This window comes from Nicotiana tabacum, chromosome 1, assembly GCF_000715075.1.
Source record: "Nicotiana tabacum cultivar K326 chromosome 1, ASM71507v2, whole genome shotgun sequence".
In the NCBI taxonomy this organism is placed as follows: domain Eukaryota; kingdom Viridiplantae; phylum Streptophyta; class Magnoliopsida; order Solanales; family Solanaceae; genus Nicotiana; species Nicotiana tabacum.
The window spans coordinates 43,181,300-43,206,069 of NC_134080.1; the positions used below are offsets into that span (position 1 = coordinate 43,181,300).

Consider the following 24,770-nt stretch of genomic DNA (forward strand, 5'->3'; position numbering starts at 1 on the left):
ATAATTGTATTTATTGATGATATATTGGTGTATTCTCGTTCAGAGGATGAGCATACTGGTCATCTACATATTGTGCTCAGAGTTCTACAAGAAGGGAAGTTGTATGCAAAATTTTCTAAATGTGAATTCTGGTTAAACTCTGTAACTTTCCTTGGGCATATCATTTTGGGTGAAGGCATCCGGGTGGATACACAAACGATTGAGGCGGTAAAGACTTGGCCTAGGCCCACAACACTAGCGGAGGTTCGTAGGTTTATTGGTTTGGCAAGTTATTACATGAGATTTGTAGAGGGATTTTCTTCTCTTTCAGCACCTTTGACAAAGTTGACTCAGAAGGGAGCAAAGTTTCAATGGACTGATGTTTGCGAACGGAGTTACCAGGCATTAAAGGACTGATTAACGTTAGCACCGGTTCTAACGTTTCCAGAAGGGACCGATGGTTACGTTATCTATTGTGGCGCTTTAGGCATTGGGTTGGGTTGTGTGCTGATGCAGCATGGTAAGGTTGTGGCTTATGCTTCTAGACAACTAAGAAAGCACAAGAAGAACTACCTGACCCACGATTTAGAGTTAGCTGCAGTTATTCATGCACTAAAGATATAGAGGAACTACTTGTATGACATTCTTGTTGATGTCTATACGGATCATAAGAGCCTCTAGTACATCTTGAAGCAAAAGGAATTGAATTTACGACAAAGGAGATGGTTGGAGCTACTTAAAGACTATGACATTGATATTTTATATCATCCAGGGAAGGCGAACGTAGCAGGCGACGCCCTCAGCCGTAGATCTATGGGTAGCCTGTCATATTTACAACCAGAAAAGAGGGGAATAGCCCATGAGGTTCATCAGCTAACTAGTCTTGGAATTCGGTTACTAGACTCAGGTGACATTGGAATTACTCTTCAGGATACATCAACATCCTCTTTAGTAACTGAAGTAAAGGAACGCCAGTACGAGCATCCTGTGCTAGTTCATTATAGGGATACCACTTTTCAAAAAGAGAAGACACTATCTAAAATTACAAAAGATGGGGTCCTTAAATATCAAGGGCGATTATGTGTGCCTAATATTGTAGAGCTGTGTCGGTAAGTTATGGGAGAAACTCACTATTCTCGTTATTGTATCCATCCAGGAGCAATAAAGATGTACCATGATATCAGGGAAGTATATTGGTGGGGCAGAATGCAAAAGGATATAGCAGAATTTGTTGCTCAGTGTCCTAACTATCAGCAGGTTAAGATTGAGCATCAAAAACCCGGTGGATTATTGTAGGCTATGGAGATTCCGACCTGGAAATGGGAAGTAATCAGTATGGACTTCATTGCAGGCTTACCTCGTACCCAGCGTAAGTTCGATTCGATATGGGTGATTGTTGATAGGCTTACAAAGTCAGCCCATTTTTAGCCCGTTAGAACTACATATTCCTCAAAGAATTATGCAAGGCTTTATATTAAGGAGATAGTACGACTACATGGTGTCCCTGTATCTATTATCTCAGATAGAGGAGCTCAATTTACAACTAACTTCTAGAGGTCCTTCCAAAAAGGATTGGGGACTCAAGTAAGTATTAATACAGCATTTCATCCCCAGACAGACGAATAGGCTGAGCGTACTATTCAGACACTGGAGGATATGTTACGAGCTTGTGTAATAGACTTCAAAGGTAGCTGGGATGATCATATACCGCTTATTGAGTTCGTATATAATAATAGTTACCATTCTAACATTCAGATGGCTCCATACGAAGCTCTTTACGGATGAAAGTGTAGGTCGCCTATAGGGTGGTTCGATGTTGGAGAATCTAGATTACATGGGCTCGACCTGGTTCAGCAAGCCATAGAAAAAGTAAAGCTTATTCAGGATCGGCTATTGACAGCTCAAAGTCATCAGAAGTCATATTCTAACGTGCGGCGATGAGATTTAGAGTTCGGGGTTGATGACTGGGTATTTTTAAAGGTATCACCTATAAAGGGTGTGATGAGGTTTGGCAAGAAATGTAAACTTATTCCACGGTATATTGGGCCTTATAGGATCATTCGGAGAGTGGGCCAAGTAGCTTATGAGTTAGAATTGCCCTCGGAGTTGGAGTCTGTCCATCCGGTTTTTCACGTATCTATGTTACGGAAGTAAATAGGTAATCCTACCCGAGTGGTGCCCACAGATGATGTACAGATTATAGAGGACTTGTCATATGAGGAAATTTTGGTTGCCATTTTAGACCGACAAATCCACAAGCTGCGGAATAAGGAGGTAGCCTCCGTGAAAGTACTTTGGAGAAACAACAATGTAAGAAATGACTTGGGAGGCCGAGGAAAATATGAAGTCTAGATATCCCTACATATTTCCTCCTCCAGAGAAGGGTCCGACTGAGACGTCATAATTATAAGGTACGTGTATAAATTCTTATATTGGTTATTGTCATTGGTCATGTGAGGCCATTGTCGTTATTGATAATTGTGGTCCGGTGTGGCGTTAGATTATTAAGCTTCTACAGGGAGAGTTGGTAGTAATGTTGTTACAAAGTCGACCCTGCCAAAGTTATATGGATCACGGGGGGTTGAACATTCGAGGAAGAATGCTTCTAAGGGGGGAAGGATGTTACGTCTCGCATTTTCGTACGTTAAAATTTCGTTTTTAGTTAACCAACGTAGACTCGGGGATGAGATCATCTTGACGTTAACGTACTTACGCTATTTATAACAAGCGATAAATAAGTGTTATGAAGAATAAAGGGGTACACGGATTAAAGAAAATCAGTTTCGTTTAAAGTGGCCAATTTGGAATAAAATATGGGTCGAGCAATAATACCCGATAATTATGAACTAGTATCATGCAAGGTACCATATGACCATGGTAGTATATATATAAAGTATATATGAAGTATTTTAAAAATAAACAGAATTTTAAGTAATTTGGGGTAATTTTAAATTCTGAGGGTAATTGATTAATTATCGGGTAATAGGACATTACCCAGTTAACTAATAAGTGGATAAAAATTATAAATTATACCACCCTTCCACGTGGTATAAAGCCACAATGGCAAAAGATGACTTTTGGTCACTTTTGCCAAATAGCTATTAGGAATGGTAACCAAATCATGACTTAAAGATAAGTCTTAAATAAAATTTGTAAAGTCTTATCCACAAAGACAAGAACGTGTAAGTTAAAGATAATCTTAAATAAGACTTGTAAAGTCTTATCCATAAGTTTTAAATAAGACTTGAAACCAAGAACGTTTCTTTCTGATTTTAAAATAAAGTCTCGTTTTCCCTTCCATTACAAGTACAACAGTAGATGGGTTAGTAGGAGATTTTGTTCAATTTATTCTAAGAAAACATGAAGGATCGGTAGTTAGCTTCCTTGATTTGGACAAAAGGGAATAATATCCCAAAATCTAGACAAGCAGAAAGAATTTCGTTCCAATTTTATAGAGTCCAAGCGTCAATTTCGTTCAAGTTCACAGAAGCAGAAGCCTCATTCTGTTCAAATAGTTTCAAGAACAGGTAAGTGAAGGCCCTCCCTTCTTTCTTTTGGCATTGTCCAAATTATACTAAAAAAACAAGCAAACACACAGTTTCCATAAATTACTCTATTCATAGAAACAGTAGGGGTGTCTATATTCTTGATTCCCTATGAGAATTATTATTATTATCCTCTGCTCATGGGCCTCAGAATAATACGCAGTTGTAAAAGTTTATCCGAAAGGAATATTGTGATTATTACATATTTTTCATGAATTTCACTTATTGATACATATGCATTGACCCATGACCAGATAGCGTTATATACGCGTATATATGTAAATATATGTATATGGGATATGGAAAAAAGTTACGGTGTTATATACGCACCACCACCTGATCAACTGGTATATGTTGATGATGTTGCCTACAGTGACCGAGACGATATGATGGGATGCCCTCAGTGGCTTGATGATATTATTTACACCCATACCTATGCATGACATGGCATTTATACGCATGTGCATGACGTTATAAATGTTTTAGAATTTACAAAGTTATTCAGATTTAAAGATGTGTTTCTATATTCCATGTTTCATCTATGTCTTTTACGTACTAATTTTCATGCCTTACATATTCCGTACATTTTTCGTACTAATGCCCTATTTCACGGGGCCTGCGTTTCATGCCCACAGGTGCAAGTAGGCAAGCTGACGGTCCCCCTTCTTAGGATCCCTGATCAGCAAGAGTTGGTGTGCTCCACTTGATCCGGAGCAACTTTTGATTTTGGTACGATACGTTTGTGTGTATATTTGTGTATATATATGTATATGGGTATGATGTGGCTCAGTCCCGTCTTTGTACAGTTATGTTTCTATTAGAGGTCTGTAGACAGTATGTCTAGTTGGGCTGTATGTGGCCTTGTCGGCGTTCAGTTGAATGTATAGCTGTCTATAGCAGCCTTGCCGGCTCACCTACTATATTCTGCTTGTATACGTACATATGCCTTGCAGGCAGGTTTCTTTCATGTATGTTATTTTTGTAATTCAGCAGATGTTATTCAGGCTCATATCTTAGACGCATGCTTAGGGGTGTTTGACAGGTAGGACTCAGGCACCCGTCGCAGTCCATCGATTTGGGTCGTGACACATAGTTAATACATCTTTATCATTGATGAGACTGTGGTATGCATTAATTAGCACATTTGCTAATGACATGAGCTTTTTAGGAGAGTAAGATTTCAGATTTCTCTGAACATCCAGAAAGTTTACCTCATCGCCGTCGTCATCTTCATCGTCATCAGATTGAGCCATTAGAGCAAAGATTGAATCATACTCAGTTGTTTCATTTTCCACTGCCATCATTGAACTACCACCATGGTCATTTTCTTCTTCAGATTCACTGGAGGAGTATCCTCATGCAACAAGAGCTTGCTTTACAACATTGTCAGCATCATTCTTCCTCTTGAAGCGTTTGTCAGGAACTTGGTTCCTTTTGGCTACTTTATCAAGGTTGTTATTGTGTTGATCTTGCTTTAAGAAGGGGAAATCCTTGATGAAGTGTTTTGGCTTGCCACATTTATGACAGAGGTCATAATTTCTTGGCTTGCTAGAACTTCCTTTTTTCGTAATGCCTTCATTCCTGCGAACCATCATTTGAAATCTTCTTGTCAAGTAGGTCATGTCCCCGTCTTCACCACTTGAGTCGTTGTTGTCCGTCTTGAGGACCAGGTTCTTTTCCTTCTTGGGCTCTCTTCTTTCATTGTCCTTCTTCTTCTTCATCTCATAAGTTTTCAAGTTTCCAACAAGTTCATCCATGGTCAGTGTCTGCAAGTCCTTAGCCTCTATAATGGCGTTAACTTTGCTTTCCCAAGAACTAGGCAGTATACTAAGGATTTTTCTGACAAGCTTGTTTCTAGGAATACTTTCACCAAGATAGTAAAGCTCATTGATGATGGAGGTGAATCGAGTGTGCATATCTTGGATGGATTCATCATCTTTCATTCTGGAGAGCTCATATTCAGTTGTAAGCATATAAATCTTGAATTGCTTCACCTGAGTTGTTCCCTCGTGAGCTGTTTGAAGAGCCTCCCAGATCTCTTTTGCTGATTGACATGCTGATATCTTGTTAGATTCATCAAGACCAATACCACAAACAAGAATTTTCTTGGCGCGACAGTTCTTTTCTAAGGCCTTTCTATTAACGTCATTGAACTCCTTCCTAGTCTTGGGAATGGCTACAGCTGGGTCGCCAAGGTTCTTTGTAGGGACAAAGGGTCTGTCATATATGACATCCCATAACTCAGAGTCTTCAGCCATGATGAAGTCATGCATTCAAGTTTTCCACCATCCATAATATTAACCGTTGAACCTTATAGGTCTGTAAGTAGACTGGCCTTCTTCGAAGTTTGGAGGAGCAGCCATGAGGATCCTTTCTAGGTGTTAGACTGATAGAAAGAACCTGCTCTGATACCAATTGATAGAATATAAGGGTCCACCAAACTCTATAGAGAACCAGATTCTCTATCAGGTTCAACAGTACACACGCATACTGCAGTAAATAAATGACAGGAGGAATTTTACGTGGAAAATTCTCAGCTCAACGGGATTAAAAACCATGACCTACCCTTGTAGGATTTCAACTTCACTACTGAGCAACTTTTAGATTAAAACCTATGCAACCTAGGAATTAAACTCTTAATCCCTCACTAACTTGTAATACTCTATTACAAGCCACTTTGTAATAACTCTATTATAAAGACTTTACAACATGACTAACCCTAGCCAAGACTCAAACACAGTGGTTTAAGGTTTAAAAAGGGGTTCCTATAGAATGCTTCTAAATAAGCTAGATAGAAATTACAATTGAAGGAATATTACAAAGTCACAACTCAACTAAGGACATACAATAACTCGATGTGGGAACTGGTCCATAGTTGCTTTGTTCTTTGTTCTTGAAGCATTTGAAACTTGCTTGATGGATGTTCACGTCAGTAATCTTTTGTGAAATCTCTAAGTGTTCAAGTCAATGTTTTTTTACCTTCCTTGATTTTATATATTCATGAGTGACATCACTTACAATGATGTAAGCAAGGTAGGTAAAAAGTCTTCCTTGGAAAGTTGACTGCAACACTATTTCTGCACTATAGTGTGTGCATGCAGCAACTTTCCAACTAGAGAGTTGACTTCGTACAGTCTCCTCGTGAACTGGTAGGGACCTGTTCCCTCAACTGTTCCTTCCATTCTGAAGAGTTGAATCATAATGCAAGCTGGATCCCAAACTGGAACCGTGTGATCTTAAGGTCTTGCAAATGTGTAACAGGTTCATTATCTGGTTCTTGGATAGTAAGTTTGTTAGATTATCAAAACATAAAGTAAAGTACTTATGACGAAAGTACTTGTAACCTATAAACCGAACATCGAGTCCGTGAATGAAGGCGATACCATTATGTTAATGACATCGGGTGGAGCAGAACCGGCGTCTTGAGGGTTCGTTGCATCGGCCTCTTAAGTTTGGGAGGTATTGACCTCTATTGTCTCCCCTTCGGTTGATGTTCGTTCTTATGGGACCGATGGCTCTCGGGCCACTAAAATTTCATCCTCCTCGGACTCGTCCCTAAGCTAGTGGAAGGAGTTCGAGTCAAGTATTCAGGAGCTGGAGGTTTCTTTTGGCTTGAGGACCAGCCTCCTCCTCGGTTTCTTTTTCCCCGAGCTCGGGGAGCTCGAAGCCCTCCTCCTCTTTTTCTCTCTGGCCTGCCCCGGAGCAAGAGACTAGACGAGCAAGTCCTCATCACCAACCAAAGGCCTAAGCTCGACATCTTTAGGCAAATCTCAGAAAGAAAACAAAGGGAATTTTTGCTTAGTTGTAAGTAAGCGTTGGTAGGAGCGGCGGTATGATGATGAGTATATAAATCAATAAGGGAACCCGTAGGAAGGGGGGACGACCCGCCGAATTCACATCAGAAATTGCCAACATGAAGACAAACGAAATCTTGAATTGCGTATAGAAACAAAACGAACCACTTCTATTCTCGGAGTTGAGGTATATGAAGAATGGCTTTTTGGTCCCTTTCGTCCAGTGGTTAGGACATCGTCTTTTCATGTCGAAGGCCCTCCCTACTTCAATGGAAAGGGGGGAATCGCCGTTTCACAGCCACTCCTCTACAACTACCTTTCGCCCAACATGATCACGAACGAAGACAGAGAATTGCGTAGATAGGAGGATGAAACGAATCACTTGTCCTGATCGGAACGATTGAAGAAAGAAAGAGAATGGTGGCTCCTTTCGACCAGGGGACATCGTCGGAGAACAATGTCGGGGACAGGGTGAGAACCTTCCGTTGGTTACACCCTTGTTGTGTCGGTTCTTCCATATTTAGATATGGAGATAGATCCATATAGAGATCTATATCTTTCTATCGATAAATAGATCTATTGAGAAATGGATATTGATCTGGTTTCAAGATCTATGAACAAGAGAGATCCCTAAATATCCATTTGAGAAAATAGATGAATAGATAGGGCGTAGAACTTGATAGTAAAAGTGAGGCCTAACACATCCTTATCAAAAAGGAGATCTTACCATGGAATGGTCCTCCCAGCGGCCCTTCGAGAGTTTGTTCCACGAATTCTAGGAGTAGGACATCTGTGAAACGATACCCTCGACCACTCCTTGAGTCGAGGGACAATATTTGGAACTTAGGCAATAGCTGCACCACCACAAACATCAATAAGAAAAAGAAAAGTAAACGTAAAATCAACATTCAAAGGAAAGGTCCACTTTTGTATTCCACTTCTCTTGGAATGTCATGCATTCTACCAGAATCAGGTCTGAAGTCCTCACTAGGACAAAAAGGCCTTGCCAGTCTCTCGGTCTCGGTCCTCATCGATGCTAGAGAACGGGGCTTTACTGGCCCGACGCACAAGCTTTATCAGCGTCCATCAGAATACTCGGGGACTGTACAGTCGAAGTAAGTGATCCACGGTGAACCGACATCCATCAGTTTTTCTTACGAAGAACTGTAGTAGAATCACAATCCTCCACATTGAATGATGGATCTGGCTAAGGCAAACTTTGTACCTCTTGCAGAAATCTATGATGACCGGGTTCATCAGTCCCAATGTGAAGGGATAAGTGTAAACACTCAAGTATCCCTTGACATGGGTGGTAATGGCCTCCTCGGGGTCGAGGACCACTACAGTTTTATTGGCCTAGTTACAATTTATCCGAACCGCAAAGAGGATCTCCTCGGTAATCGAACAGATGTATCTCGAGAAGTCTTCGCACCGACCAGGTACGAAAAAAGTTTTTTCAACCTTAAAATCATTATTTACCGAGCACCCTCCAGGAACGAACATTTTTAAGGGAGGATCGGCCACCGGTTCATCAACTGTTACATTCGGGGTGGTCGTCTCGGCCCTAGTGGCTAGCCCCAAAGTTGAGGGATTTTCTTTTTGGGAATGGTTTTGGAAGTCTTTGCCATTTCTTTCGAAGTAAAGGTGGAGGAAAACTGGGAAAGATGAAGAAGGAAAGAAAGTTGAATAATGACTTGTTGGCTTGGGAAGAAGACGTGTGAATTTGTTTTGCAAAAGACCCTGAGTGACGGAGGTAAAAACACTAGAGGAGAGCAGAAATCTTAAAAGCTCGAGGGCAGAAGGTTTGATGTAAAATAAAAATGAACAAATGAGGTGGTATTTATAGGAACTCGGCGACACTTCGCGTTCAGGGGTAGCCGACCAGCGGCTGACAGGCATTTAATGCCATTATGACATGACTGACGAGACGTTTCGCGTTTTTGTCGTTTCTGATATGACGTCTCGAAGAAGGAACCGAGAATCTCATGTCGTTTTTCATCGACTCATTCTCCGAGAAACGAGGGGACTATCTATATATGGATAAAACCGGTCTCGTAGTACTTCTCGATCTCCGACATGATAGGCCAAGCTCGAGATACGGTAACATGGGGGCTTAGACCGAGGTAGAGATCTAACCAATTTGGAGTCCGGACCATAACGCCACCCTCGAGGATATCAGAGTCGTGATTTTGGATCGTTTCTAGTCTTTAATTTTGAGGAATGTTGACAGGAGCCCGAGCACGGCCGACAGAAGACCGTGATAGCCGTGACCGACCGAATATCACGGCGGGGATCTCGGCAAGTACCGAGAAGAAATTGGCAATCAGCTAATTAGGAGATTTTTACCTTTTATAGAATTGTACTTAATGTAGGATTCCCTTACTATATAAATGAGGTCTGATTATTTGTATAATACATTGTAATTACTCGCACTTCGAGGCGATATATTATCATTTTCTCTGCTATTAGCTATCTTTCTTATTCATTAGTGCATATTGTGGTGAGCCCGAATCGAGTTCGATTATTTCACTAAGGTCGGAACTAACTCACTCGCGTGGTTTGAATTATTTTTGTCTTTTTTTATTCGTGTTTACTTCATCAATTGTTTATCCTTAAAACCACTTACAAATTTATTTGTTATCCGATTTTGAGGGTAAACAAAATCCATATACCCGAAAAGCATCAGCAACAACCGATAGACAGTTTCAAATTTGAGACACTTGCCCGGCACCATTTCAATAATATTATCTCGTCCGGTCTCATTAAAAGTTTCTATACAGAACAGATGGGATGAATGGCCGTGGAAAAGAAGAATGAAAGAGGAGAAATGATAGTTTAGTAAAATTATCTCGTTGAGGGTACATAGTGTTGAAGTTATGAAAAAATATAAAGGATATGATAGCAAAATACTTGGTCAAACGTAGATATAGATGTCAAGCCAAAAAGTCAAAGTTAGGGTTGCCCAACTTCTTTTGTTTAAGTATTTTTAAAGTTATTTTAATTATTTTTTAATTTTGTATCAAACACAAAAAAAGCTACTATAAAAAAAGTTAAAAGCTAGGTATACCAAAAGGCAATCCAAACATCCTCATATTATTTAGTAGAATTATGGCAACAAAGAGCAAAAGTTGCTTATTAATTAGAACTACAAGTTATGTACTAGTATATAATAAATGTTCAGGATAGGTAACAGACATTCAAACTCTTCTCGTAAAATTTACTAGCACAAAGTATTTACATCAAACTATATTAACTTATTATAATTAAGTGATTTAATGATATGGAAATATATAATAACTAACCATGATAATAAAGTTAAATATATATATATATATATATATACAAACACATATCATGCATTCTATTTATTTGGTATAAGTACTCGCAGGCCGCAGGCAGATAAATTTTACCCAACTCCTACGCACGAATAGAATAGAATAAAGGGCGCATTCGGAAAATTTTAATTAAAGCTAGGCTTGCATTAGAAAGATATCAAAGACTGCAGTTGGAAACATGAAACATGAAGGATTATATTCTATGCATTTTTCTTAACACTTTTTTCATTCTTTTTATACGGCCACATTATGAAATAATTGAAAACTATACTACAAAAAATCAGTTCAAAACAGCTGATATTTTGACGAAAATTAATATACAAGAAAGTATTCCAATTTGAAACATAAAATTATGTTTTTTAGAATGAGATTAATAAGTAATAACTATGCAGTCTATGCTAATCAGATCACTAGGGTTTCTAACAACCATCCCAATTGACCAGTTTGATTAAAATTTAACAACAAAGAGCTAAGACCAGGAGATGATTAAAGAATTTGATCAAACTAATCATATATAAAACATCTATAAATTATTATCATAAGCTTAGCTTTTAACATGCCACTCCAATTAAGTAATCGTTTTATTTTCAAGTGCCTGTTATAAATTAATTAGTTGGCCTAGTTGTCAAAAGCCAAGACATTGTCATCTTCAGTTTGTCACCTTTAGTTCAGAAATGAGATTTTTATTTGCTTCCAATCTTTTAATCAACTTGAGCTTATATATATAATTTTCAGTGTTCACTTATTTGCTGCTTTCTGTTGGTTATAATATTAATGTCGTAAAAATCTACAAAACATCTCACGCTTTCTATTTGCTTTTCCTTTGATTTTTACTTTTCTAATTCGTGATTGAATGTGAAGTAATTAGTTTCTTTGCAGATTGTTGTTGGAAGTAATTTGTCATTAAATCTTGAAGTATTTCATGAGAGATTAAATTTACCACAGATTTAATTGAAATAATAAAATATCTTTGACCAATCAAACTTTTGGGAGTTTGTAGTTTCTAAAAATTGGAGGATAATTGAAAATTACGACATACTTTGTCTTAGAGGAAATTACTTAGTAGCAGTAATATTTTTTATTGCTATTAGTAGTATAGAATTTTTTCTAAATTTTGTGAGATACAGTACTTTGTATATGACAACATTTCTTCCTATTTTTGTGATTAGGGATCGTTTTAACTGGCTAAAACTTAGGTTTAAGAATATCCTCATTGCACTAAGAACATCCTGAATTTGTCCTGCACATTGTCCGATTTAGTCCAAGCAAAATTATTTTATTAAATTTATAATATGAGTTTTAACTCCAACCTTCGGAGAACAAACAACTACAAAATGACGAACTCATAAGGGATGAAAATAGGAAAATGAGAGGGAGGGGTTGTAGGAAAACGATTGAAACTGAAAAAGACTTTCGAATTTTTTCAAAATGCCATTTAACACAAAAACTGAAAGATTATTTACAAAAAATCTCTAAATGGTGTTTGGGTCAAAAACTTTTCGAAAAGATTGAAAAAGTTTTTTTTTCCTAAAAACATTTACAACACTCTTTGAATACACTGTAAAGTCTCTTGAAAAAAAATATCATATTGACGTAACTTAACAGTTAAGGAGAAAGTATCGATATCGACAAAATACAGTATCATGATACTGCTCATGTACCAACAAAATATTAGTATTTTATTTATAACACTGAGAAGAAAGTATCAAGATCAACAAAATACAGATGATACTGCACATGTACTGACTGAATATTAGTACTTTATTTATTTAAGTGCTAGGATAAACGTGGTCAAATATACTATAAGAAATATTATATACTCGATTTTAATTAGCCCTTTTTCTTAGTTCACTTTGTGAAGAGAAGACATACTTCTCATCTATTTCAAATCTCACCCAGTCGACTGAAATCAAACATATCGCTCTAAATGAGTTTGCCTTTATCCTTTTCAACTAATTTTGATTTGATATATAGTTGCTGTTAAGAGGAAAACACAAAAAGAAACTGAAGAAAATTACTGAAAAGATAAAAGGAAATTACTGAAAACATAAGTATTGGCCTCAGAAAGTTTAACTACATCAAAAAGACTTCCTCAAACGGTGAAACCAAAGAGTATTTAACCAACTAAAACCAGCATATCCTATTTGGATATTCCTTTTATGCCAAATCTTTTGGGGGGTTTGGAGGCGGGGGAAAGGAGGGGGGGTGGTGGTTCATGCTTGGAATATTCGTAGTGTATGCTAAAAGATTGAAAAAGATTTAATTTTTTGGTTTAAACTCTTGGAAAATAATGCAAAGTCTATTTTAAAAAATATCATGATGACGTAACTTAATAGTTAAGGAGAAAGTATGAAGACTTAACAAGTAAGGAATAGAATATTTATAAAAGACAGATAGTACTGTTCATGTACGGACTGAATATTTGAGTGCTAAAATAAACGTGCTCAAGTATACTTTTATAATTGAATTTAATTAAATTTTTTTCCCACTCTACTTTGTTTAGAGAAAACATACGCACTTACTTCTAATATAACTCAAACCTCACTAAATCTAAATAAGCCAACGTTTACCTGTTTCAACTACATTTGGAATTTGATATGTGGTTGTTGTTGAGAGGAAAACCCAAAAAGAAAGTAAAGAAAATTACTAAAAATATTTGTATGAATATAAACCATCGTATTAAGGTAAAAATTTAAAAATTATCAGTTATTTTTATTATATATAAAAAAGCAACATTAATTTCGGAACAGAAAACGGCACCACGAGACAACGAAATACGACTTTAAACGGTCAAACCAAAGAGTATTTAAACACCGAAAGCCAGCATATCCTATTCGGATATTCCTCTTTTATGCCAATTCCTCCCTAACCCAGTGGGGGAATTCATGCTTCGAATATTCGTCGTGTGTATGCTAACTTCTCACACCACACACCTCTCACTTTTATATATACCATTCTTTTTCTTTATTATCCTTCTCCATTTCTCACTCCATTTTTTCAATCATATACTTTGCCATAGACCATTTCTTTGAAATTTAATTATATTTATTGGGTTTCCTGAAAAATCAATTCTTGAAATCTTTATCGTATTGGGTGTTTCAGAAAAATCAAATCTTAAATTTTCTGTGAGGGATCATGAAGTTCTGGAAAATCTTGAAGGCCCATATAGAGGAAACATTGCCGGAATGGCAAGACAAGTTCTTGAATTATAAGGATCTGAAGAAAGAGTTGAAGTTGATTTATCCTAAGGATGGTGATAGACCTAATAAAAGACAGAAGGTGGATGGTGATGATAAGGGGGAGGTGGTTACAAAGGAGGTGAATGATTTTGTGAAGCTGTTGGAAGAGGAGATTGAGAAGTTTAACAATTTCTTTATGGAGAAAGAAGAGGAATATATTATTCAGCTTAAGGTATCTTAATTGTTTCCTCTTTCTATTCTTCAGGTTTATTATTCTTATGGTTATCTGATCATTTTTTTATGGGAAGCTTATTTGTTGTGTGTGCCTTTACCATGTTACTTATGGTTAACCTATTTCTATTAGGCAATTAACAATGTAATGATAATCAAGTCCTTTGATTAAGTTTGTAATTGAGTTTGGGAATATAAGTTTAGCAACATGGCATGTTGTGCATAGATAATTGATATTCACCAAATATAGGGTAATAGCTACGAGTTCATTCGAGCCAAGTAGCTTTAGCTCAGATCTTGTATGTGTTAAAAGTTTCATCAAATTAGTACAATAATAGATTTTGAACCCAGTAAATCATGTAGGCTGTGGTAGAATTTAGCTTGAATGCATACTGAATATATGCCTTTGTTGATCTATTTGGTTACATGATTAAGTGTTGGTTTTGCTTTGCTCAGACTTTTGCCCTGTTTGAGTTGATGCAAGAGACTGAAGTTGGTTTTTGCCTTTGCCTTTGAATGATTGCAGGTTCTGAAAGAGAGAGTTGCTGAGATGAAAAAGACAAATGAAGAGCTGATTAGAGTAGGTAGGGACGTCGTGGATCTCCATGGAGAGATGGTTTTGTTAGAGAATTACAGTGCTCTTAACTACACAGGTACCACTCATTGCTATTTCTATTTGTTGGGTCAACAGTGTTAACTAATGTCTAAAGTAGGCTGATTCGGATGGAATTCCATGTTGTAAATGGAACTATTCTTGAACATGTTAACGGTCCACTTTCATTATGAGATTTATATTCTTGCATCTTAAATTGTGAAAGCAATGAAAAAAGAGATTCTGACAGCTTGACGATGCTGGTAGAGTTATGATAATTAGAAGTAGATCAGTTTATGTGAAGGATCTGTCAATTAACGAAAATTCTTAGCTAGCTTAATGTGTGTGAACGTGAGCTATGAGCTGTAGATTGTTGGAGCATGGCCTATAATCTTGAATGAGTTTTTTAAAGAACTAGGGGCATTCTAATCTGTACAGCCAAGACGAGTTCCTATCTAACTGTATCTCAGCTAAGCTCATTTGATTAAATTCTTTTACTATTTATGGACACGAGAAATCTATTGGTTTTCATAAGGCTCATGTCAGGAATTTGTGGCTCAATTTTTTCTGAAGAATTTTTGGCTCCTTAAAACTTTAGATTTCTTCTTCTTTTCTCATTTGTCCTCAACTTCATGCCAATATGATTGGAGTAGTTTTTCCCATTTACTTTTAATGAATTCTTTGTTAATATTTATGTTTATACTTATTATTTCGCTTTGTCAATTTTCCTGTCCACAGGAGTAGTGAAGATCTTAAAGAAATATGACAAACTCAGTGGCGATCTTATTCGTTTGCCTTTCATCCAGAAGGTGCTTGAGGAGCCATTCTTTAAAACTGAGGTTCTAAATAAACTAATAAAGGAGTGTGATACAATTCTTAGTCACCTCTTATACCAAACTGAGCCGCTTAGAGTCCCAGAAGCGGAAGAAGGTATTGCAGGAGGTAGCGGAGGAGGAGAAGGAGGTAGTGGAGAGAGGCCAGTCAAAGTTCCTGAAGAACTTGCAGATATAAAGAACATGGAAAACATGTACTTGAAACTTACATATTCAGCACTTAGAGTCTTGCAGGAGATTCGTAGCGGAAGCTCAACTGTCAGCGCGTTCTCTTTGCCACCAATGCAGACTAACGAGCTCGACAAGATCTGGAAGAATATTCCAGTGGTCGAACAAGTAGCAAAGTAGTGGACACTTATGCCTGTGACATGCTTCTCTACATATATGTCTTTGCTGTTTTTCCTTCTTTTTTCCCAGTTCAGGTGCTTGTACATCTAGAAGCAACGAGTGCAGTTGCCAGGACTACATTACCTTACTGTTGAAATATAGCTTTAGATTTCCATTGTATCTTGTAGAGATGTTGCCTGATCAAATATATACACTCGTGACTCGTCTATAGCATTTGTAGTCCAGTGCTATTGGCTCAAGGAATTTTCAAGTTAAGCTAATTCTTCTATAGACTTTAAGGTTGTTGATTGTATTGGAGGCAGAATTTGATAGGTTTGAGGGTATTTGGGTAAGATAGACATACCAGTTTACCAAAGCGAGGGTTGTTCAAATGGCAAGCACCCTTCACCTCCAACCTTGAGGTTGTGGGTTTGAGTCACAAAAGGGAGCAAAATAGGGAGCTCTTAGGGGAACTATTTGGCATATGTATGTTACCGTTAAAAATGCTTATGCGACAAGTGCTTATATGCAAAATCAGGCCAGAAACCATATGTATTGAATACTGAAAGGCGTTGTAACTGGGAAATGAAAATGCTCCAAATACGGTAACAGTATATACATACATGGCCTAGTGGAGAACTGGAAATTTGCATGTTAGTTATATATAATATGGAAAAATTATCAATTAATATATCTAAAAGACCCCCCCAAAAAAAGGCAATTGAGGGCTATAATTATGCTGCAAATTTCAGAATAATTTCTCTTTTTTTTTTGGTTAAAGCAAATAGAGTACTTATTATATATTTAAAAACATTTTTGTAGTTTTGCATTTCTCAATGTCCCCAGATTTATCAGCCTTTTTCCTCCAAATAAATTACGGCATTTGACACAACCAATAGAGGAAGGACATTGCCCCAGAATCTTTAAGGAAAATAATGATTATTCTGTGCTTTCTTGGAAAAAATAAAAGTTGATTTATTTATGAGAAGTAGCTAAGAATAAAAGCGCCTGTAGCTCAGTGGATAGAGCGTCTGTTTCCTAAGCAGAAAGTCGTAGGTTCGATCCCTACCTGGCGCGTTTTCTTTTTTCCACTAGTTGAGCTCACTGGTTCACCAGCTCCATCAGACGTATTTTCTTCCCCCATTCCTCCACCTTCACTTCCTTTTCATGATTTCCTATATAGGCTGCAAAATCATTCTCACTTCAATTTTCAAGCTTCATTGCAATTTGTATGATCTACCAACTGTCCATCTTCTTCTCATTTACCTTTCTTCTAGCATCAAAATCTCCTCTACTTTTTATCCAACCATTAATTCTATATAAATCCCAGAAAAATGCAATACCTTCCAAGCCATATTAGCAAGTGTTATCCAAACACATCTCCAAAAAAATGTCCATAGTTGCAGAAGCACCTGGTTACATCCAAGTTTTCTCCGATGGTTCAGTTAAACGATTCGCGCCTGAAATTGCCACTGCATCAATTGAACCATGCAATGGATACAAGTCCAAAGATGTGAACATTGACCCTTTAAAGCCAATATCTGGTAGAATATACCTCCCTGATTTTCCTGAATCAGGAGTTATAAACCAGCAGCTTCCTGTTTTAGTCTATTTCCATGGCGGCGGATTTTGCATTGGCTCAACTACATGGCTTGGTTACCATCTGTTTCTTGGAGATTTAAGTGTTGCTTCCAAATCTATCATCCTTTCAGTAGACTACCGTCTTGCACCTGAAAATAAGCTTCCTACAGCTTACGAAGATTGCTATTCTGCATTGGAATGGCTGATCAAGAACTTAGAAAATGAACCATGGCTGAAAAGGGCTGATCTTGATCAGGTTTTTCTTTCCGGGGACAGTGCTGGAGGCAATATAGTCCATCAGGTTGCTATCCGGGCGATTAGAAATGAAGATTTTCGTGGTAGACTTAAAGGGTTGCTGCCAATTCATCCCTATTTTGGGAGTGAAAAGAGGACTGAATTAGAGACGGCTAATGGATCAGCCGGGGAAGTGGAGATGAACGACATGTTTTGGAGGCTTAGTTTGCCACAAGGATCAAACCGTGATTATTTTGGATGTAATTTTGAGAATGCTGAAATGTCTGTGGCTGAGTGGTCTCGGTTTCCAGCAGTGATTGTTTTCGTTGCTGGCTCGGACTTCTTGAAAGAAAGGGGAGTAAAGTATGCTGAATTCTTGAAAAAGAACGGTGTGAAAAGAGTGGAGTTGGTTGAAGCTGAGGGACAGGTTCATGTTTATCATGTGTTTCATCCTGAATCAGAGGCTACTCGTTTGCTTCAGAAGCAAATGAGTGACTTCATACATAGTTTTTAGAATTCCATTTGATCTTCAGAGTCATTTGAAGCAATTTGAAGATAATTTAGTAGTAAGAAGTGAAAATTGAAGATGGATCTAGAAAACAAGAGCATTTTTTTTCCTTTTTGAAAGAAGAATCTATCTATAAGTTATTTCTAGTTTGAGCACAGGTGCACTACAGTCTGCAAATGTCAGATGAAAACACAGTTATTCATTTTTATTCTATTGTATGGTGCTGAGAACATCATAAACTAGTTAGATGCGACAATAAGTTCTGTCTACCTAACAATACAGTTAATTTTCATCGTTTTTCATCTATTTTAAGGGACTCAACCCAACGATACCATCAAGCCAAGGAAACGTAAAATTATAGTTCTTCTGCTCAACTTGTTTGGGATTGACGCGTAGTAGTTGTAGTTGTTGCTGTTGTATCAATACTGGCTTTTCTGGTTAAATTTACTTCCAACTGGTTCGGCGGATTAGCAAACAAATACCAATATGCAGCAATATCTGATCTTTGTTAATTTCCTCATGTCTTCTTTGATATTGCAGTTTAAGAATGTTGAACACCATTTTGACAAACTAGATTAATCAGTAAACTCAAACTTTTATCTTATGAACCACTTCAAGAATAAATAATTTCTCATCTTAGACAATAAGTACTAGATTTGCATTGTTGATTCCCATAACTTAATTCCAAAGCTGCTGCCACAGGCTCTTAAAAGCATCGAATTTGTCCAAGGTGCTGGTGGTGTTGTAAGCGTTAAGCAAATCAATCTTGCGTAGAGATTTATATAGATAGTTTTCCTAGAGAATGATGTAGAAATTTTTATCTAAAAAAAGAGAGAAAAAGAAAAATATTACTGGAATCTTGCAGAAAGTAGGGGCTAGAGTTTAACCGTGAAGCCTGCAACATTGTACTCCCTCGTTTCAATTAGATGATGTAGTTTGACTTGACACGGAATTTAAAGAAAAAAAATACTTTTGTAACTTGTGAACTTATGATAAGTGGATAACAACCTCACATTCGCTTGGTTGGTGTCTCGTGCTTTTTCAATGTACTGCAGAACTTCTATATATGATTTCTAATCTTTGATGTATGTAGATTACAGGTTGAAGCCTTAAGGGAAAAAAGAGTGATGAACGTACCACATCGAAAAGAACGAGAAAATCCAGGCTTTGTTACAATATAAAAAGCGAAGCACTGCCAGTTAAGAAGCTCACGCAGCCACGCAGTGAGCACAAAGCGAACTATTCTTTCGCCTTTTACTAAAGAATACCGTGTGCACATTGTATTTAGTGGCATACACTTATTTTTGGAGGGGTTCTCTTTACGGAGTTCCCCCAACAATTCAAGTATAATATTTAAAACTCATTTTCTACTTATGTTAAATAAATATGAGGCTTTGTAGTAATTCTTTTTGTAGATCTTACGTTTCAGTTAAAAGTTGGAGTATAAAGTTTGTTTTCTTTGTTCTTTGTGAGGATTTCATGTTTCTTATTTACAGGAAGGATGACCATTCCAGATTCACTTGGAACAATATTGTTTTTTTCAAGAGTTATGATATCAATAGGAAAAAAATTGAAGCATCAAATATGTGTTTTGGTTTACTGTTGGACGATGAACTAAACATAAGTTAACACTCAATAGTTACATGGAAACAGCAAAAGTGCATATTTTAACATAGTATTATCAAAAGCTTAAAGAAGATACACCCAACTAACTTGTTGTATTGAGATCAAAAGTGAAATTAATATGGGACAACGATAGATATGTTATTTCTAAAAAAAGTAAATTTCTCCACAACTCAATTATAAAATTATTCATATTTACACTAAAACTTAAGATTCTTATTTTTAAACTTAGATACAAAAATTAATGACGAGGCAACTAAGGAAAATCTCTAGATAAATTGGGTTGAGATTTCTTTATTTTGGGCGAGCTTCATGGGGTAAAATATAGTGGGCTAGCCAATTTTCGGACCGGTAATTGAAAAATAGTCAGCGTTTGCAAAGTCATTAAAAAATAGCCACTATTTTGCTGCAACAGGGACCGGTCCAGCATAATATACTGGAAATCGATGCAGCTATATATGAACTTCCAGCATATTATGCTGGAACTCTAACACACGGAAAGTTCCAGCACAATATACTGGAGATTGGAGCACCTGTGTATGAACTTCCAGCATATTATGTTGGACCGGTATATTATACTGGAACTCCAGTATATTATGATGGAGTTCCAGTATACTTATGCTGGAACTCCATTATAATATACTGGGGTTCCAGTATACTTATGCTGGAACTCCAGTATATTGTGCTGGAGTATTTTTCGAATTTTGAACAGTGTTTTCATTCAGATTTATCTTTACATGAAAAGTGGCTAAATTTCGATTACTTTTGAAACTGTGGTTATTTTTGAATGGCCACTTGTAAATCTAGCTATTTTTGAATTTCTCCCCTTCTTGGGTTATATTTGGACTATTTCATGGGTCAGAATGGCCTATAAAAAATGATGAGTTAACTTGGGCTCGGCCCAAATAGACACATAAGTTAAAATGTTTGTAGCCTAATCCATTAATCTCTGGACGGGTTGGACGAGTTGGATAGTTTTGGGCTCTAATTGCCACCCTACTCCTGAGTTCTGTAGCTAGACACCACAACATACAAGGACAGGATGTATAATAGCAACAATGAAGCCATTGTTTCTTTATTTACTGCTAAATGCTCTAATTAAGTGGAGCACTTCTTTACTTTGGTCGTTACTGTATTTATAGATTAGCATTTACAGAAAATTGGCTTTACTTAAGCATAACTATACAAACTTTGGTCTTTATTTTACATACTTTTTATTTCTTATTTTTGATATGTTTTAAACTCAAACTTGAGTACCTATTATTGACAAATTGAGATCAATGTTCTTGTTAGTGAGCTAAAGCAAATTAAGTGTAGTGCACTAGTGATACCTACTGTATGTGTTGTGTCTGTGTTGCTGTAAATAAAATACCGATGAGTTAGATAAATTTTACAAACTATGGGAACCACTTTGCTTCCTCTTCATAAAAGCAACATAAAGGACAGACATAGGAATGTTAGAAGTTCTTATTCCCTTTCATAAATTTTTACCTTTTTTCTTTAGTTTCATTATTTTCTTTAAGGAAAACAACTGGCATTGATCCCAGCTGCCGGCGGCTTTCTGCATCCTTACAAGCACAGTAGATCAGCCAAAATGCCAAGTGCTGACTGTCCCAAATAGTGGAAGCTTTCATTTTCACATTAGAAGCTCTCACTTTAAAAAAGTATTCACCCCCTTATATGTGGCTACCTTTAAAACTTGAGATAGCTAGGTGATAGGAAAAATGATATTATATAGTCGCTCTCAAAATAATAAATGGAATATATATATATATATATATATATATATATGTGTGTGTGTGTGTATGTGTTATATACAAAAATTAAACAAATTTTATATATTTTTTCGACTATTAAATATAAATAATTTCTGGCGCGGGCTAAACGTGAAAAAAGTCCCTAAGTGATACATCAAGTATAGTGTTAGGTGCAATAATGTCCCATTTGGCTCAGAAATGACTAATACGTATACATGCTTCCCAAAATGGTTAGGTGCAATAGTTTACCAAGCAGATGCCTACAATGTTCTTCTTGCTGCATGTTGTTTCTCTCTGTTTTCTTTTTTCCTTTCCCTTTGACTATTTCCTTTTTTGGTTTTCCCAATTATGAAGAAAACCTTAGCAAATGGATTCTTAAGCATCACAGCTTCCTTTCTTTTCTTTCCCTTTGACTGTTTCCTCTAGTCTTTCTATCAACCTCCTTTACAGACTCTTCCATTCAGAGTCTAATGTGCAGCAGAATTGGAGGTGCGAAATCAGAAAATTCAATAATTTGAACACTTTTTGCTAGTGGACTATGTAAATGTGTTCAAAATTTATTGTTTAATCGAAAAGGGCCAAATATAACCTTGTACTATCAGAAAAGGTTTAAATATACTCCTCATTATACTTTGAGTCCAAATATATCCCGATTGTTATACTATTAGTTCAAATATACTCATTTTCCGTTAAGTTTGTCCAAAGTGAACATCCAATTCTACGTGGCACTAACATTTGATGAGGTGGATGCCACATGGTTTGCCATCTCAAAGCCCCTAACCCATTTTACCCCTCCCTTCTATTTTTTTCCACCATTAAAAGTTTCTTCCCCTCCACCACTTGGTGGGTTTATATTGGGTAGTTGTTGTTGTTGTTGTTCCCCTCCACCACTTGGTGGGTTTATATTGGGTAGTTGTTGTTGTTGTTGTTGTTCCCCTCCACCACTATTGCCACCATTACCGCTACCATGAAAAATATTGTATTTCAAATTTTAGTCTTTTATATATGGATTAGGGGCACTGAGGTGGCATGTCATGTGGCATCCACCTCATCAAATGTTAGTGCCACGTATGATTCGATGTCCACTTTGGATAAACTTAACATAAGAGGGGTATATTTGAACCAATAGTATTACGTTAGGGGTATATTTGAACTCAAAGTATGACGAAGGGTATATTTAAATCTTTTCGCATAGTACAAGGGTATATTTGGCCTTTGTCATTTTTTAATCAATAACAAGTACTCCCTCTGTTTCAATTTATGTAAACATATTTAACTGTGCATGGAGTTTAAGAAAAGAGGGAAGACTTTTAAATTTGTGGTATAAGATGAGTCACATATATTTTGTGTGGCTATAAATCATTGCATAAAGGTAAATTGTTTCCAAATAGGGAAATAGTCATTCTTTTTGGTACGGACTAAAAAGGAAATAGGTTCACATAAATTGAAATAGGGGGAGTAATATTTTACCCTATAGATAGTATAATATTTCGGAGAATGGTGTTCGGCCATACATATCTTCGCCCCTGAGCAGAAGACTCGAGAATTTCCGAGTACAGAGCTTTCTCTTTCCGGTGCTATCAAGAATAAGGAATACCCAAGCAAGCCATTCTTCCTTATTCTGCACGCGTACAAGAGATTCTTTATAGTGTAGGTTCAAGTTGCAAAAGGTATCAAGAGACAGAAGACCACTTCCTTTTTTGTTAGATGGTGGCTTTTGGAAGTGTTACTAGTTGTATCAAAATGGACTTTGAAATAGGAAGACTAAAGCCATTAACCTGTACCAATCACTTGGTGACTTCACTTTCAAGAGTGACATAATGCATCACCAACATGGTGCCATTGAAAGAGCACATTCATTCAATAAACAATAGAAATTCAGAACAAAATAAAAGTACTCACAAGTCACAATGCCAAAGTTTGCCCCCTCTTCACCCAATCTCCTCCCATGTGGTTGTCCATATGCAGATCTACCTCTAACGTGTTACATCATCTTGTACCGGATATCAGGGAATGTGTACCGGATATCAGGGATTGTGTCCACAGATCCCTCAACAAAAAAAACCCTCCAAGAAGAAGATAAAAAATGTGGTTAACTTTGAAGAGCAGAGCTGTCCTAACCTAAGTCGAAACATGAAAAGTACCAAGTTAGATAAAAGTGAGTTGCCTCTCCTTACATATGTTGCGCCTTCGCCAAGAAACTTTACACTGCCACTGCATATTTAGCCACTCCTTTCATCTCTATCTTGCCTTCTCATAAACCTTGAACATCCTTTCCAATCACCTACATCCATGTCTCGGACTATACAGAGATGAATAGATAATCTTCTTTTTCAAGAACTATCTACAGGCTAGTCAAAATGATGATACTCGAAAATAGACCTTGAATCTAACTTAACCCCGTGAGGAGGATGCCAAAACTATACAAGGAGACATTAACCCAATCTCTCAACCAATCTGGGATATCATAAGACCTAGCTTCCCAGATCGGGGCAACTGAAATATGAATAACATATAACCTAGAGACCCAACATAGAAAAACACAATAACATGGATGGTCTGGCTATAATACCATGCGACTGAAAATAGATCTTGAACCTAACTCAATCTGAAAAACTATTTCATCACTTGAGAACTCAAGACCTCATAAGAAAACAACAAGTCACGACCCTACAAGAAAACAACACTCAAATCCTTCAATACCCTACAAGAAAACAACACTCAAATCCCAATCAATGTAAGGATACCATACACAACCTCCCTAAGCTGAAAAGGAAACAACTAAAGCTGTGAAGCTTTACTCGGGCTTTAAGCCACCAAATACGTGTCCCAAATATATTTGATATGCATTAAATCCCCACAGTTAAGAACAAGTAATGAAACAGGAAAATTTACTGCAAGGAACAGCCATTAATGCAAATCCAACATAGAAAAAATGGTGACAGTTCATAACATTAATTAGTCTTATTAAACTTTCTCCACTTCAACAGACAGATTTCACTTCACCTTCCACTCTAAGCCTGAGCAAAACCGTTTGCTTCAAAGCAAGAATTCACAGATCAGTTATGACTTGAGACTCAGCTATGAAGCAGATCCAAATGGACAATGACCTCAACCTTGGCCCCAAATATCAGATTAGAAGAGAAAAGAACACAAATCTGATAAAGGAAATATTGTAAATGAACTATATAAGACCAGCCATTGGTAACAGCAACAAGTACCTAAACATGCAGAGAGTAGAAGAAGAGGAAG

The 24,770-nt window shown here is 37.0% G+C and overlaps 3 protein-coding genes and 2 non-coding genes across 5 annotated transcripts; 4 read left to right on the top strand and 1 right to left on the bottom strand.

Moving 5' to 3' along the window:
* Positions 1 to 5,099: 5,099 nt before the first annotated feature.
* On the bottom strand, positions 5,100 to 5,782 carry LOC142162636 (uncharacterized). The gene is made up of 2 exons (XM_075218977.1): positions 5,270 to 5,782; positions 5,100 to 5,105 (listed from the first exon to the last, which is right to left on the bottom strand). The coding sequence occupies exons 1-2, from the start codon at positions 5,780 to 5,782 to the stop codon at positions 5,100 to 5,102; spliced, it is 519 nt and encodes a 172-aa protein (XP_075075078.1).
* A 7,780-nt stretch (positions 5,783 to 13,562) lies between these two features.
* LOC107778391 (SPX domain-containing protein 1-like) lies at positions 13,563 to 16,093 on the top strand. The gene is made up of 3 exons (XM_016598643.2): positions 13,563 to 14,064; positions 14,590 to 14,716; positions 15,394 to 16,093. Exons 1-3 carry the CDS (start codon positions 13,789 to 13,791, stop codon positions 15,834 to 15,836), a joined length of 846 nt encoding a protein of 281 aa, XP_016454129.1. The 5' UTR covers positions 13,563 to 13,788; the 3' UTR covers positions 15,837 to 16,093.
* Positions 16,094 to 16,819: 726 nt separating this feature from the next.
* Positions 16,820 to 16,892, top strand: TRNAR-CCU (transfer RNA arginine (anticodon CCU)). Its single transcript has one exon. It is a non-coding gene; the product is annotated as a tRNA-Arg (tRNA).
* A 93-nt stretch (positions 16,893 to 16,985) lies between these two features.
* Positions 16,986 to 19,477, top strand: LOC107778393 (putative carboxylesterase 17). The gene has a single exon (XM_016598645.2). The coding sequence runs from the start codon at positions 17,206 to 17,208 to the stop codon at positions 18,142 to 18,144; it is 939 nt and encodes a 312-aa protein (XP_016454131.1). The 5' UTR covers positions 16,986 to 17,205; the 3' UTR covers positions 18,145 to 19,477.
* On the top strand, positions 19,353 to 19,468 carry LOC142164951 (U5 spliceosomal RNA). The gene has a single exon (XR_012696041.1). It is a non-coding gene; the product is annotated as a U5 spliceosomal RNA (small nuclear RNA).
* Positions 19,478 to 24,770: the final 5,293 nt, after the last annotated feature.